Source organism: Salmo salar, chromosome 13 (assembly GCF_965601325.2).
Source record: "Salmo salar chromosome 13, fSalSal1, whole genome shotgun sequence".
NCBI lineage: Eukaryota > Metazoa > Chordata > Actinopteri > Salmoniformes > Salmonidae > Salmo > Salmo salar.
The window spans coordinates 92,695,190-92,711,254 of NC_138303.1; the positions used below are offsets into that span (position 1 = coordinate 92,695,190).

The 16,065-nt window shown below is 41.0% G+C and overlaps 1 protein-coding gene across 1 annotated transcript; it reads left to right on the forward strand.

Annotated features, from left to right (window-relative positions):
• The first annotated feature begins 13,963 nt into the window (after window positions 1-13,963).
• Window positions 13,964-15,232, forward strand: LOC100136462 (prolactin-releasing peptide receptor). Its single transcript, NM_001123593.1, is given in 2 exon segments — window positions 13,964-14,415; window positions 14,596-15,232. Coding segments are annotated over 2 exon segments (1,089 nt in total).
• The last annotated feature ends 833 nt before the right edge of the window (window positions 15,233-16,065 follow it).

The window sequence follows — 16,065 nt, forward strand, 5'->3', positions numbered from 1 at the left end:
ACTCCCTCTGGATAGGTCTGCTAAAAATGACTAAAATATACAAAAAATAAAAAACAACAAACTAGAATGGTCCAAACACACCAAGACAGTTGTGAAGAGGGCACGACAAAGCCTATTCCCCCTCAGGAAACGAAAAAGATTTGGCATGGGTCCTGAGATCCTCAAAAGGTTCTACAGCTGCAACATCGAGAGCATCCTGACTGGTTGCATCACTGCCTGGTACGGCAATTGCTCGGCCTCTGACCGCAAGACACTACAGAGGGTGGTGCGTACGGCTCAGTACATCACTGGGGCTAAGCTACCTGCCAATCCAGGACCTCTACACCAGGACCTCTTCTACCACATGGCAAGCGGTATCGGCGTGCCAGGTCTAGGACAAAAAGGCTTTTCAACAGTTTTTACCCCCAAGCCATAAGACTCCTGAACAGATAATCAAATGGCTACCCGGACTATTTGCATTGTGTGCCCCTCCAACCCCCCCAACCCCTCTTTTTACGCTGCTGCTACTCTCTGTTTATCATATATGCATAGTCACTTTAACTATACATTGATGTACATACTACCTCAATTGGGTCAACCAACCAGTGCTCCCACACATTGGCTAACCGGGCTATCTGCATTGTGTCCTGCCACCCACCACCCGCCAATCCCTCTTTTACGCTACTGCTACTCTCTGTTCATCATATATGCATAGTCACTTTAACCATATCTACATATACATACTACCTCAATCAGCCTGACTAACTGGTGTCTGTATGTAGCCTCGCTACTTTTATAGCCTTGCTACTGTATATAGCCTGTCTTTTTACTGTTGTTTTATGTCTTTATTTACCTATTGTTCACCTAACACCTTTTTTGCACTATTGGTTAGAGCCTTTAAGTAAGCATTTCACTGTAAGGTCTGTTGTATTCGGCGCACGTGAAAAATAAACTTTGATTTGATTTGAGTAGGAGGCACCCTTTCCTCTGGTCTAAAAGAATGTATCCCAGTCCCCCAAGGGTAGTGATTGGGGACATTTCCCTGTGTAGGGTGCTGTCTTTCAGATGGAATGTTAAACAGGTGTCCTAATTCTCTGTGGTCACTAAAGATCCCATGGCACTTATCGTAGGGGTGTTAACCCTGCTGACCTGGCTAAATTCTCAATCTGGCCTTCATACCATCATGGCCACCTAATTGGCTCCCTCTCACCTGTAAATATTCCCCAGGTTGTTGCTGTAAATGAGAATGTGTTCTCAGTCAACTTACCTGGTAAAATAAGGGTTACATATAAAAAGATGAACAGAGGCAGCTGCTGTCTGTCTTGTGCTTTTTCGCAGAGTTGTAAAAGCAAGGAGAGCAGAAACTGGCTACTCTTTAGTTGACTGATTTAGCTGGCAAGGTAATTGCTGTTTGACAGAAGAAAATATTATTTATTCCCAGTGCCGAGCTAGTAGTGTAACTGACATTTTACGTTAGCTAATGTTTCATCCCCTCTTGACTGAAGTGAATGAACTACTAGAAGCTAGTTACCTAGCTAGTAGCTACCACAGCCAGTTCAGCTCTAGCTAGCCTCTAGCTATCTGTCAGGTAGCAGTATTTAACAGCTGTTGTGTGTATGGAAGTGTTTTGTAGCCTTTGTTTTGTCCCGTTTCAACACAAGTACATTTATTTGATGATGTACCATCGTACCATTAGCTAGCAGAGCTAGCCAAAAGTTGGCTAACATTAGCTAGCGAGCTAGCTCACTAACTTTAGCTATTATTTTTGCCTCAATCACACTAGACCTGAATCAAATGATGAAACAATCAGCCAAACAATTGAATACTGACATTCTGACATTTTGTTCAGCCCAATGTTTTTTTAGTTAGTATAGCAATGTAACATTATTGATCTGTCAGTTTCCCTAACTAATTCCCTACTTTTTACACTGACACAGTAAAAACAGCTGTACAGGCTTCACTGTCATGGTACACAGTCACTACACAGCACAATGCTCATCATGTCTAGCAGGATCAAATGGTGACAGGTGTCTCTGCAGGATCAGACAGCCAAGGAAGACCAGTTTGCAGAGCCCAGGTGAATTTTGCAGTATATTAAAGCAATCAGTGAATTGATACAAAGTATTATGCATACAGAAATGTGATTATTCTGCTGGAGGTGTAAAACAAGGGGACATATTAGCATATGTAATGGTCTTGTGAAGGCTGGCTGAATTCTGCCAAAGAGTATGTTCTTCTATCTCAGCATGTCTACAGATTATCCCTTGTCCCTGTTTTTGTTTGCTTGGAAATGTTGATACTGGTTGCTAAGAAATGCATTGTTATTAATTGGAAGGTTGGTTATCCTCCCGCAGTGGATGGAAGAAATGTCACGTTGAGTATCACTAGATTTGAAATATTACAAGATTAAGGGTATGCTGAGCAACTTTCATAAGGTCTGGATGCCTTATATTGAATACAGTATTGAAAACATGCCCAAAACATGCCCAAGAAAACATGCCCTGTATTGAAAACATGCCCACGTCAGGAGAAATAACTATTTAGGCAATCCCTAGCAGCTGGGCTGCTCAGTCGTGGCCCTGGGGGTCTGCTGTACTGTTGGTTGTCACTCTGGTTTCAGGTGTGTTAGGCCAAGGCCAATCAGGAATGTTTCACTAAGATCCTAAAGCTGAGTGGGGTGGCTTGGGATGGGGCGCTGCAGGGCTGTAGACCCCTAGGGACAGGATGGGTTGACCAGCTATATTGTGTGCAGATAAAAAGAGCTCTACAATACTATTAGGCCTATGATATAAATTACAGTTGAAGTCAGAAGTTTACATACACCTTAGACATTTAAACTCAGTTTTTCACAATTCCTGACATTGAATGCTAGTAAAAGTTCCCTGTCTTAGGTCAGTTAGGATCACCAATTTATTTTAAGAATGTGAAATGTCAGAAAAATATTAGAGAATGATTTATTTCAGCTTTTATTTCTTTCATCACATTCCCAGTGGGTCAGAAGTTTACATACACTCAATTAGTATTTGGTAGCATTGCCTTTAAATTGTTTAACTTGGGTCAAACGTTTTGGGTAGCCTTCCACAAGCTTCCCACAATAAGTTGGGTGAATTTTGGCCCATTCCTCCTGACAGAGCTGGTGTAACTGAGTCAGGTTTGTAGGCCTCCTTGCTCGCACACACTTTTTCAGTTCTGCCCACATATTTTCCATAGGATTGAGGTCAGGGCTTTGTGATGGTCACTCCAATACTTGACTTTGTTGTCCTTAAGCCATTTTGCCACAACTTTGAAAGTATGCTTGGGGTCATTGTCAATTTAACTTCCTGACTAATGTCTTGAGATGTTGCTTCAATATATCCACATAATTTTCGTGCCTCATGATGCCATCTATTCTGTGAAGTGCACCAGTCCCTCCTACAGCAAAACACCCCCACAACATGAACCGTGCTTCACGGTTGGGATGGTGTTCTTCGGCTTGCAAGCCTCCCCCTTTTTCCTCCAAACATAACGATGGTCATTATGGCCAAACAGTTCTATTTCTGTTTCATCAGACCAGAGGACATTTCTCCAAAAAGTACGATCTTTGTCCCCATGTGCAGATGCAAACCATAGTCTGGCTTTTTTATGGTGGTTTTGGAGCAGTGGCTTCTTCCTTGCTAAGCGGCCTTTCAGGTTAAGTCGATATAAGACTCGTTTTACTGTGGATATAGATACTTTTGTTTCCCCGTTTCCTCCAGCATCTTCACAAGGTCCTTTGCTGTTGTTCTGGGATTGATTTGCACTTTTCGCACCAAAGTGCGTTCATCTCTAGGAGACAGAACGCTTCTCCTTCCTGAGGAGTATGACAGCTGCGTGGGCCCATGGTGTTTATACTTGCGTACTATTGTTTGTACAAATGAACATGGTACCTTCAGGCGTTTGGAAATTGCTCCCAAGGATGAACCAGACTTGTGGAGGTCCACCATTTTTTCTTCTGAGGTCTTGGCTGATTTCTTTTGATTTTCCCATGATGTCAAGCAAAGAGGCACTGAGTTTGAAGGTAGGCCTTGAAATACATCCACAGGTACACCTCCAATTGACTTAAATGATGTCAATTAGCCTATCGGAAGCTTCTAAAACCATGACATCATTTTCTGGAATTTTCCAAGCTGTTTAAAGGCACAGTCAACTTAATGTATGTACATTTCTGACCCACTTGGAATTGTGATACAGTGAATTATAAGTGAAATAATCTGTCTGTAAACAATTGTTGGAAATATTACTTGTGTCATGCACAAAGTAGATGTCCTAACCGACTTGCCAAAACTATAGTTTGTTAACAAGACATTTGTGGAGTGGTTGATAAACAAGTTTTAATGACTCCAACCTAAGTGTATGTAAACTTCCAACTTCAACTGTATATGCATGGTGTACTGTTTCTGTGTGTTAATGTGTAGGTGAATGTGTTTCTATAAATCTTTTGTTTTCCAAACCGTTCCTTGAGACATAAAAAAAGTTTTGTTGGGGAGAGTTGAGTTATTGACTAGACTGGTGGGGGATGGACATGCAGGCAGCTCGGGCTGGTTTGGCGGTCTGGCTGAAATTTGATATAGAGGATGTCTTAATTAATATAGACAATCAAAAGTGTTTGTACTTTATTTGTAAGAGTTGTTCATTTGTTCGGGTATTGATTAAAGGTGTAACACAGTAGTGATTATTTAATTATCATTGATCTAGTTCAGTCTTATTACTCACTTAAACAGATTTAATAATGATCTCCTACTTATCTTGATGACTGGCCATTTTTGCTTACTTTGTTGTTCTAAATAGAGACAGCTAGAAGGGCCATGGGTCAAATTAGATTGTGTAGAAATGTAGGAAAGGAGCTTTATATGCCACCAAAAATGGAAAGACCCCCAGACCCCCCCACCAAGTTATGCCTCCCCCCACACTTCTAAAACCAAAGTTTCACCCCTGGAAATTACTTTTCGATTTCTAACACTTCAGCTTTACAGATTGAATAGAGCCCTTACTGTTGAGGCACATTGTGTATATACCTATATTCAAATGTGTCCCTTCCACTTGAGCATTGCAGAAAAAGCTTGGATTTGCCAGGATCATTCTCCAACCAACTGAACAATTTGGACAACAGCTTCATCACCGTGCACACTGAGGACTGACACAAGAGGACCATGTGGTGTCTGTAAGTAATGGACTTGAACAGATACATCTTGACCAATCAATTGGTTTCCTCAAAACACACCCTGCAGGGTCTGTAACCAAGTTCATGAACCAAGTTCATTCCTTTTTTTATGGCCGAGATTCAGCAATTGTTTTAAAGATGGGGTTAATTTTGTGAGAATTTTGTAATGAGTTTCCCGAGTTTAACATCATCAGCAGGTAGCCGTCTGCAACTGTGGAGTTATGTCGCGTTTAAGTTCTAGTCGGTACTAGGAAACTGAAATGTCCAAGTTTTTAACTGGTTATAGATATTCACGTGTCGCGTTCAACCAGTTAGCAAGTCGAACATTTCTAAGTTTCCTAGTTCCGACTAGCACGTGAACGCGGCATTACATCAACATCCAACGCATCGTCATCATATCACGCATACATAGGCCAACACAAAATATAATCAAGTGCACGGTGCCATGGGCGGTGCTCAAATGGGGCTTATGTTTGTATTTTACCCAAAACTATCTAACAACAATCTGAATGGTTCCGTATAAATGTTTGCTCAAAGGCATGATTACAATGAGCATGTTGAATATTTTTATTGTATTGCCGACGGCTCTGCGCCTGGCTTAATTGAATATAAATTGCCGTCAGGGAAAGTTATGTAGATTATTTCAGACAACTGCCTATGGGCAGCCAATTGCAGGTTGGCCTACTAAAACTATAATAAAATGTATAATCGAGTCTGACATTGGAGAAAATAAAATCTCCGCCACTAACTTGGAGATAAACCGCCCGTCTCTCTCCCTCTCTCCCTCTCTCTCTCTCTCTCTTGCGCTCTCTCGCGCTTCATATCAGCAACAGTATACTCAACACTTTTCAGGATATGAGTGTGTCGAGAGCGCACTTGACGAACGTTCTCAGTCTTTCAAGGGGTTCACTTCACCTTTTGCTCACTGCACTTGAGGTACCACGTCTTTGATCAAATATATCTGTTTCCTTAATTTTTGAAGAATTGCAGCTTTCGTTTTTACTTCATTAGCAAGGTAAGACTTAGGTTGAGTTCAGTTATTATTTACTATTATTAATTACCATTATTATCTTTACTATAATAAGGGTTTGATCAAGTGTTTTTCATTTACATTTACATTTACGTCATTTAGCAGACGCTCTTATCCAGAGCGACTTACAAATTGGTGCATTCACCTTAAGATATCCAGTGGAACAACCACTTTACAATAGTACATCTATATCTTTGTTTGGGGGGGGGGGGGGGGGGGGGAGTTAGAAGGATTACTATAGCCTATCCCAGGTATTCCTTAGGTATTCCTTTTCCCCAGTGATTTGTTGTTGATATTAATCAGAATATTAGGCTACTGTTGTTGTGGTTATTATTAGCAGGCTACTTTACAGCTGTATAGTACGTTGTTGTATAGTACGTTGTAATAGGAGTATTACAATAGTACAACTACTATCTGTTTGACATGTTTATTAGAACAAGATCCCACATTGAATACAGGTCTAAACCTTTATTTCCTTCATCCTACAGTTGTCCATTTAGCAAATGTGAAAGAATATCCCAGGAGACAATCAATCTGAATTTAATTAAAATGACTAACAGGCAAGGAGATAATAAACTACAATAGTTCTCATTAAACCTTACTTTATTTGAACATTGGAATAATATTTTTGGGTACAGATCTATTGAATGCAGGTTTTAAACATTGCAGATTTGTTCTGAAGATATCTGTATTGTCAGGATAAAGAATCATATCCATCTTTCATCCAAGTCAAATTGTCTGTGTTGGCTGGGACAATGGGTGTAATGCTTATGACCGACTGTCTGCATTCTCTACTCCTCCAATCACGGATCTATCCAGTCAGCCGCAATCCTTACCATAAACTAGTTCATATTGAGTGTGACTGACTCTGCATATCCAAACTACTGAATGATATGTGGAGATTTACATCATATTATATTAAAGGTATTTATTTTATTTATTTTTATTTATTTATTTATCATTTTACAACACTCATTATTTTTATTTTATTAACCAGAGGTACTTGTACATCAAATTGATGGTCATGCAGGCATGTCAACAATCTGGACTATCAGCAATTACATTCAAGTTCAAAGGAACTAAGTTAATAAGGCTTACATGTGGTGGTAAGCTTGCATGGGATGGGATAGTTCAGATATTAACTGGATCCACTGCTCTATGTACAGTATCAGCCAAAAGGTTGGACACACCTACTAATTTTAAACGGGACAATGACCCAACACACCTCCAGGCTGTGTAAGGGCTATTTGACCAAGAAGAAGAGTGATGGAGTGCTGCATATGTGGGAACTCCTTCAAGACCATTGAAAAACATTCCAGGTGGAGCTGGTTGACAGAATGCCAAGAGTGTGCAATGCTGTCATCAAGGCAAAGGGTGGCTACTTTGAAGAATCTGAAATATAAACTATATATTGTTTAACACTTTTTTGGTACTACATGATTCCATATGTATTATTTCAGAGTTTTGATTTCTTCGCTATTACTCTACAATGTAGAAAATAGTAAAAATAAAGAAAAACCCTTGAATGAGTAGGTGTCCAAACTCTTGACTGATACTGTATATTTGATGTCTTAAAACCCTGGCCATTTCAAGCTGGGGGGAGGGATTACAGCTGTTTGAGCGGCCAGGCATGCTCTTATACAGGGCCAGCCCTGGGCATAGGCGACATGAGGTCGCTTAGGGCCCCCACGGCTAGGAGGCCCCTGACCAAAAAAAATTGAATAAATACATGTAGAAAATCAGTCGGGGTCTTAACTTACTGTTAGAATAGTGTAATACACAAGGTGCGGTTGTGAATCAGCAGTTTTCCTCTTATGTAAGTCACTGACAGTCACTCAATTAGCCCATGTCAGCTAACATTTTTTTAGATCTAAACTGTCCGAAATTACTGACCGGGCATGAAGGGCACGTGCCCAAGGGCCCTGACTTCTAGGGCATCCCCATTGATTGTGTTAGTCACTCTTACTCAGATATCATATTGCATATGTGTAGAATTTCAGGAAATATGCTGTAAAACTGAAGTTTTGTCTCTCCGCCCTGAGGCAAAATTAGTAGAATTCCATGAAATATGTTATAAAATTGTTAAATGTTATCTATGCCAAAAAACATGACATTCTGCTGTAAAATGATTACCAACATTACTCACTTCATGTCAACAACAAAAAAATTGTATTGAATATACTATAATCTACTTAAAAATAAAGTTGAACCCCCCCAAAAAATACATTTATTAAGACTATTATGACAGGTTTTTTTCTCTCAGAATAATCTAGAGGCGAAAGAAACACACACCTATTTAGGCGAGGTGCTGGCTAGCGGAGACGAACACTTAAAAAAAATAAAGGAGAGTTCAATAAAGTTCATGGTTATTTCCCATAATTGTCGGTTACACGATTACAGGATAATAGTGCCAGCTCTAATCATGGTGATACTTTCTAAGGGGTCTGTCAGGCATCTTTCAGAAATCCATCAAGCTTGTTGTCTTGCCTAGGACTTTATTTTGTCATTTAATCTCCTTTCTAAGGATTTCAAAATGTGACTGTCCTTCCTTTACCAATACCTTCAGTATTGTATAATCATGTGTTATTTCAGACATTTTTTATTTCATAAATTATTTTGTTGTATGAAAGCCTTAAAAAAATAGTAAAAGCTTTGACATTTTCCCTGTAAATGATGTGTCCGCTATTCATACACACATTTTACATGGATTACAAGATTAATTACAACCATCATTACTGTCTTATAAAATGTACATTACCACAAGTAATTATTGAAATTATTGCTTCAACTTTGCTGATGGGCTTCATTGCAGTCCTCAACCAATCATGCTGCATGCATGATTAGTTTTCATGCAGAATAGAAGACATTTAAGGAAAAGAAGGAAAGGAGAAAGCCATATATTTATATTGTTCTGCTTATTCCGCTCCAGATATTACCACAAGCCCGTTCTCCCCAATTATGATGCCACCAACCTCATGTGCACTGAACAAATATATAAACGCAACATGCAACAATTTCAACGATTTTACTGAGTTACAGTTCATATAAGGAAATCAGTCAATTGACATAAATTCATTAGGCCCTAATCTATGGATTTCACATAACTGGGAATACAGATATGCATCTGTTGGTCACAGATACCTTAAAAAGGGTAGGGGCGTTGATCAGAAAACCAGTCAGTTTCTGGTGTGACCACCATTTTCATGCAGCTCGACACATCTCCTTCACATAGAGTTGATCAGGCTGTTGATTGTGGCCTGTGGAAGGCTGTCCCTCTCCTCTTCAATGACTGCGCAAAGTTTCTGGATATTGGCGGGAACTGGAACACGCTGTTGTACATGTCGATCCTCAATGGGTGACATGTCTGGTGATTATGCAGACCACGGAAGAACTGGGACATTTTCAGCTTCCAGGAATTGTGTACATATCCTTGAAACATAAGCCTGTGCATTATCATGCTGAAACATGAGGTGATGGCGGCGGATGAATGGCATCTGTGGCATTGTGTTGTGCGACAAAACTGCACATTGGAGTGGCCTTTTATTGTCCCCAGCACAATATGCACGTGTAATGACCATGCTGTTTAATCAGCTTCTTCATATGCCTCACCTGTCAAGTGGATGGATTATCTTGATAAATAAGAAATGCTCACTAACAGGGATGTAAACAAATTTGTGCACAAAATTTGAGAGAAATAAGCTTTTTGTGCATATGGAACATTTCTGGGATCTTTTACTTCAGTAGAAAGCCAGTATGAGGTTTAGGCTCAGGCAAGAATGAAAGGTCGGCGGGTGCGTGGGAGTGAAAATATCTATAGAGTTAAAAAAGTACTCTCACTCAAAACCGTGAAGAGGATTAACCCAAGGAGTCGGAGATGCAAAAAATAATATCATGAATTTAATACATGCTCGAAAGAATACAAACATGAAAGTGCAAGGAGCTATATAACAAATAAAAAGGAAGGAGCATACGTTTTGGCATTATGTCTTCATCAGTGCTGTACAAACAAATTAAGAAGACACGTACTTAAGACACAAGATGTGTGTAACAGGTGCAAGCAGATAGTTAATTAGAGACTGGCGAATCGGGAGTCAATGCATATTAACAAGGAATATATAGAACAGTATCAAAAATGGACAATTCAAATGTCACATATAATTGGAGAGGCAACAGTCTGGGCTACATAGTGTCATGACGTTGGCCTGTGGGTAAGGTTTATGACCCTCCCCCCCCATAAATACCTTTCTCCCTTCCCCTCTCTGACCCTACTGAAGGACTTGAATAGCCTGTGTTAACCTCTATGGGCTAGGTGGGACGCTTGCGCCACTGCCAGCCTGTGGCGCGATTTTCAAAACCTTAAAAATCCTATTACTTCAATTTCTCAAACATATGACTATTTTACAGCCATTTAAAGACAAGACTCTCGTTAATCTAACCACACTGTCCGATTTCAAAAAGGCTTTACAACGAAAGCAAAACATTAGATTATGTCAGCAGAGTACCAAGCCAGAAATAATCAGACACCCATTTTTCAAGCCAGCATATAATGTCACCAAAACCCAGAAGACAGCTAAATGCAGCACTCACCTTTGATGATCTTCATCAGATGACAACCCTAGGACATTATGTTATACAATACATGCATGTTTTGTTCAATCAAGTTCATATTTATATCAAAAACCAGCTTTTTACATTAGCATGTGACGTTCAGAACTAGCAAACTTCCGGGGAATTCGCTAACATTTTACTAAATTACTCACGATAAACGTTCACAAAAAGCATAACAATTATTTTAAGAATTATAGATACAGACCTCCTCTATGCACTCGATATGTCCGATTTTAAAATAGCTTTTTGGTGAAAGCACATTTTGCAATATTCTAAGTACATAGCCCAGGCATCACAGGCTCGCTATTTAGACACCCGGCAAGTTTAGCACTCACCATAATCATATTTACTATTATAAAAGTTTGATTACCTTTTGTTGTCTTCGTCAGAATGCACACCCAGGACTGCTACTTCAATAACAAATGTTGGTTTGGTCCAAAATAATCCACCGTTATATCCGAATAGCGGCGTTTTGTTCGTGCGTTCCAGACACTATCCGAAATAGTAAAGAAGTGTCGCGCGCATGGCGCAATTCGTGACAATAAAATTCTAAATATTCCATTACCGTACTTCGAAGCATGTCAACCACTGTTTAAAATCAATTTTTACGACATTTTTCTCGTAGAAAAGCGATAATATTCCGACAGGGAATCTCCTTTTCGGCAAACAGAGGAAAAAATCCCAAAGGCGGGGGCGGTCGGGGTCACGCGCATAAGCCCAGTGTCCCTTGATCGGCCACTTGAGAAAGGCGATAATGTGTTTCAGCCTGGGGCTGGAATGACGACATTCTGTTTTTTTCCCGGGCTCTGAGCGCCTATGGACGACGTGGGAAGTGTCACGTTAGAGCAGAGATCCTTAGTAAATGATAGAGATGGAAAAGAAGTTCAAGAAATGGTCAGACAGGACACTTCCTGTAAAGGAATCTCTCAGGTTTTGACCTGCCATTTGAGTTCTGTTATACTCACAGACACCATTCAAACAGTTTTAGAAAATTTAGGGTGTTTTCTATCCATATGTAATAAGTATATGCATATTCTAGTTACTGGGTAGGAGTGGTAACCAGATTAAATCGGGTATGTTTTTTATCCAGCCGTGTCAATACTGCCCCCTAGCCCTAACAGGTTAAATATAGAGAGTCTGGGAACATCAAACAAATGGGGAAAAGGAACCATATTTTGGTAATAAAACCAGTTGGAAATATGCTTGGGAACGTAATGAGTATGTATGTAAAGTTCGTTGTTATCTGAGACATTATGATTGATGACAGGACGACATAAACTGTACCTGAGAAAGTATACACCCTCTAGTTATCAGAGTAACATGGAATTGTTATGCAATTGAAATGTTTGATATTTAAATTGTTTGTTAGGAGATTAAATGTAATTTTAGCTTCCAAATGAGAGAATTGGGTTTTCATAAGGAAAGTGCCCTGCTTGATCAGTGGCCCACCCCTGTGAAGAGGAGGGGTTATAAACGATGAAACACATCCTTCCCCCCTCTCCACTATATAAGCCTTTGACGAAAAGATAACCACGTTGTTCCAGTACGGGAGGTCTGCAGCCTCTACGTTAGAAGGACACACATGTCAAGTACAGAACTAAGCCAACCTCGGCGTGAGCTTTGGTGGCGAATGGTATGAACTTTGAGCTTATTCACTACAGAAGTGATACTTCCTAGCCGTTGAGTTAGCAGCGGCCGCTGTGGACGTGGGCTAGGAAAGGACGGACGACGGATCCAGTCTAACAGACGGACGAAGATACCACCACGTTTCCAATTTACCACCAGAGACATTCTTAAGAGTTTACAGGAAGATCTGTTGGCCAACCCGGCCAGCATCTACGACCAATCTACCGAAGCGCAGCTCAGAGTAAATATTTATTGCATTTTCCTTTTCCAAATGGGCGGTAATTTAGAATGCATAAGATAATGTATTTACGATAGCATAGCTGCTGTTTCTGTGTTCCTAAATCTTCCCGCTCTTTCATTCAAGCCCAACCCCCTTTCCTTTGTGTAACCAGCTTTCATACAGGTTCCGTTCACCAGGGGTGAATTCTGTATGACATCATTGTGTTCTGTGTATTTGGAATTCTGTGTGATTAGTTAGGTATTTAGTAAATAAATAATTAAACCCAATTTTGTATTGCTGATTCAACTTGTTAGCCAGGGTTCGTGAAGATAGCCAAGAATTTACAACTTTCATTATGAGACTGAAAATAAGATAAGGGTTAATATTGACTGCTTATCGATGTAAAATATTACAAAGTATTTTAAGAGTTTATTCGGAAGATAACGGCTCTATAAACGTTCTTCCGTGGTGCCCCAACTTTCTAGTTAATTACATTTACATGATTAGCTTAATCAAGTAATATTAATTACAGACAAAATCATTTTATAAGTTAGCATGTCATATCACTTAATCCGGCATAGCCAAAGACACGACAATAGCAATATCAGAAGCAATAGATATGAAATACTGGGGGGGGACTGCTGGTGCATGTAGACAACACTACTGGAAACATACAAGGTCCAATTCCTCATTAAGCCCTTGGGGTGTAGAGTTTTTAAGTAGAAGATCCATCTTGCTTCCCACTGGAGTAGGCGCTCATCCGTATTGCGGCATCTGCGGCTTGACCAAACATGGTCAATGGCACCGAACTTAAGATCAGTCACAGCATGATTAGGCCCATGAAAATGTCTGGCCACTGGTGATTTTAGGTAATTTCTTCGGAAAGCACTGCATTGCTCGTTGATGCGTAACTGTAGTTGTCTGAGCATAATACAACCGTATGGACAAGACAGTAGATGCACTACATTGTTAGATCGACATGTAATTCATCTATAGATGGTGTATTCTTTATTTGTTATGAAAGATCTGAAGGTGTGGCACTTTTTAATACCTGTACAGGCCGCACAATCCTTTATTTCAGCTCATGAAACCTGGGACCAACACTTTACATGTTGCCTATACATTTCTGTTCAGTGTACAATAATTTAGGATCTACATCATTCACTTGTTTGAATGCCATTGTTTTCCAGTTATGAGTATTTTATTATTATTGTTTGTCACTAAAACTTCCCCAACCCCTGTGCTTTGACTCTTCCATGGTAAGCTGCTAAGTGGCTGGTACCCAGGGCTCCCTACTGCTGTGTAGTTCATCGGTTACAGTATGGAAGGCAGTGGCACTGGATGGACTGGAGGTTTGCTGCCCTCTGTAGGCGAAGAGGCAACTAAGGAGCACTCAGTCTTTGAGGTGGCTGTCCAGAACGGCTTGGCCAACCACAGCTCTCTGTTTGCAGACGTGGCTCTGCTGCAGAGCTTCAAGCTGCTCATCATCCCCTGCTACGCCCTGGTGGTGTTGGTGGGTGTGTTGGGGAACTACTTGCTGCTCTACGTCATCTGCTGCACCCGCAAGATGCACAATGTCTCCAACTTCTTCATCGGGAATCTGGCCTTCTCAGACATGCTGATGTGTGTGACCTGTGTACCCTTCACCCTGGCCTATGCCTTTAACCCCCGTGGCTGGGTGTTTGGAAGGTTTATGTGCTACCTGGTGTTCCTGATCCAGCCAGTCACAGTTTATGTGTCTGTCTTCACCCTCACCGCCATTGCTGTCGACAGGTGGGTGGGTCCCTCTGACTTGAGATAACAAAAACACATCGGTTTTGACTGGGTAGTTTCAAATGAACTGAAATACAAAAAAGTATGTAAAATAATAAAATTGTCATTATTGATCTTTATGAAAATGTTTTTCAAAGCAATGAATATATCAATATTACTGTCCCTCTGTGTCCCTGCCAGGTACTATGCCACTGTGCATCCTCTGAAGAAGCGCACCTCGGTGGCCACCTGTGCCTATGTGCTGTCAGGGATCTGGCTGCTGTCCTGTGGTCTGGTGGCTCCAGCTGTGGCCCACACCTACCATGTGGAATTCAGAGAGGAGGGCCTCACCATCTGTGAGGAGTTCTGGCTGGGGCAGGAGAAGGAGAGGCTAGCCTACGCTTACAGTACCTTGCTGGTTACCTACATCCTGCCACTCTCCGCCGTCTGTGTCTCCTACCTCTGCATCTCTGTCAAGCTGAGGAACTGTGTGGCACCGGGACATCGGACCCGGGACCAGGCAGAGGCACAGCGAGCCCGGAAGCGGAAGATCTTCCGTCTGGTTGCGCTGGTTGTGGCGGCCTTTGGGGTGTGCTGGCTGCCCATTCACGTGTTCAACGTACTGCGTGACATCAACATCCGCCTCATCAATAAGCGCCACTTCCTGCTCATCCAACTAATGTGCCATCTGTGTGCCATGAGCTCGTCCTGCTGTAACCCCTTCCTGTATGCCTGGCTGCACGACCGCTTCCGCGCCGAGCTGAGGAAGATGTTCACCTGCCACCGCCACATCGGCATCCCTGCCAACCACTGTGCTACAGCCAGCGTGGCCCTGTGACTGTGCAGGGACAAGGAGAGAGAAGAGACAGAAGATCTCTGATACCAGTGTAAACATGTTGTAGGTCCAATTTTCTGATTATTTGCTAGTGACCTAATGTGGACATGACAAGAGTTAATTGTGACTTACAGCTGATTACAGAGATATTAGGTGGCTCCCTAGTCATTTTTCGATGAACAAATCAATTGAACATGCATGAGGTGATTGCCTGGAAAGAATGAATGAACTGATTGAATGCCAATAATATGAAGGTAACACAAGAGAGAAAAAAGCAAGAGAAAGAATAAAGGGAGAGGGAAGGAGAGGGAGAAAGAGGAGGCGAGGTGACAGGACCACCAAACAAATGTTATTTTGAAGGCCATTATGCACAGCCACAGTCATTGTTTAACACCAGGAAACATCAGCAAGCAGGAGATTCATCTGCCAAAAATTAGAGGTTTGGTGGATAATTTCAAGGCAGTGTTAGGGTTCATTCCTTACGTCCTTCTTTGTCAATCATTGGTTCATTGGTGAAATTAGCATTATGACAATATCTTTAATTAAATCATTCAAAAAGCTTTATTAATGCAATTGCAGACAGAAGTTGACAAACAGGAACATAGCACGCATGTTTCTGAGTAAGTTCTGCATCAAATAAAAGGTCTCAAGTTGTTTTATTAAACTGAAGTCCCACCTTAGTGATGTCACTGACTACGTCATTACCTTTTTACTCCTGAGACCAAAACCCTATATAAACAATGGCTTTTAGTGGTATCTTAAACTTAGCAGTAAACGTCCACTCCCCAAAGCTGATTTATTGTGGAATGTCTAACTAGTCTTTTATCTCCCACAAT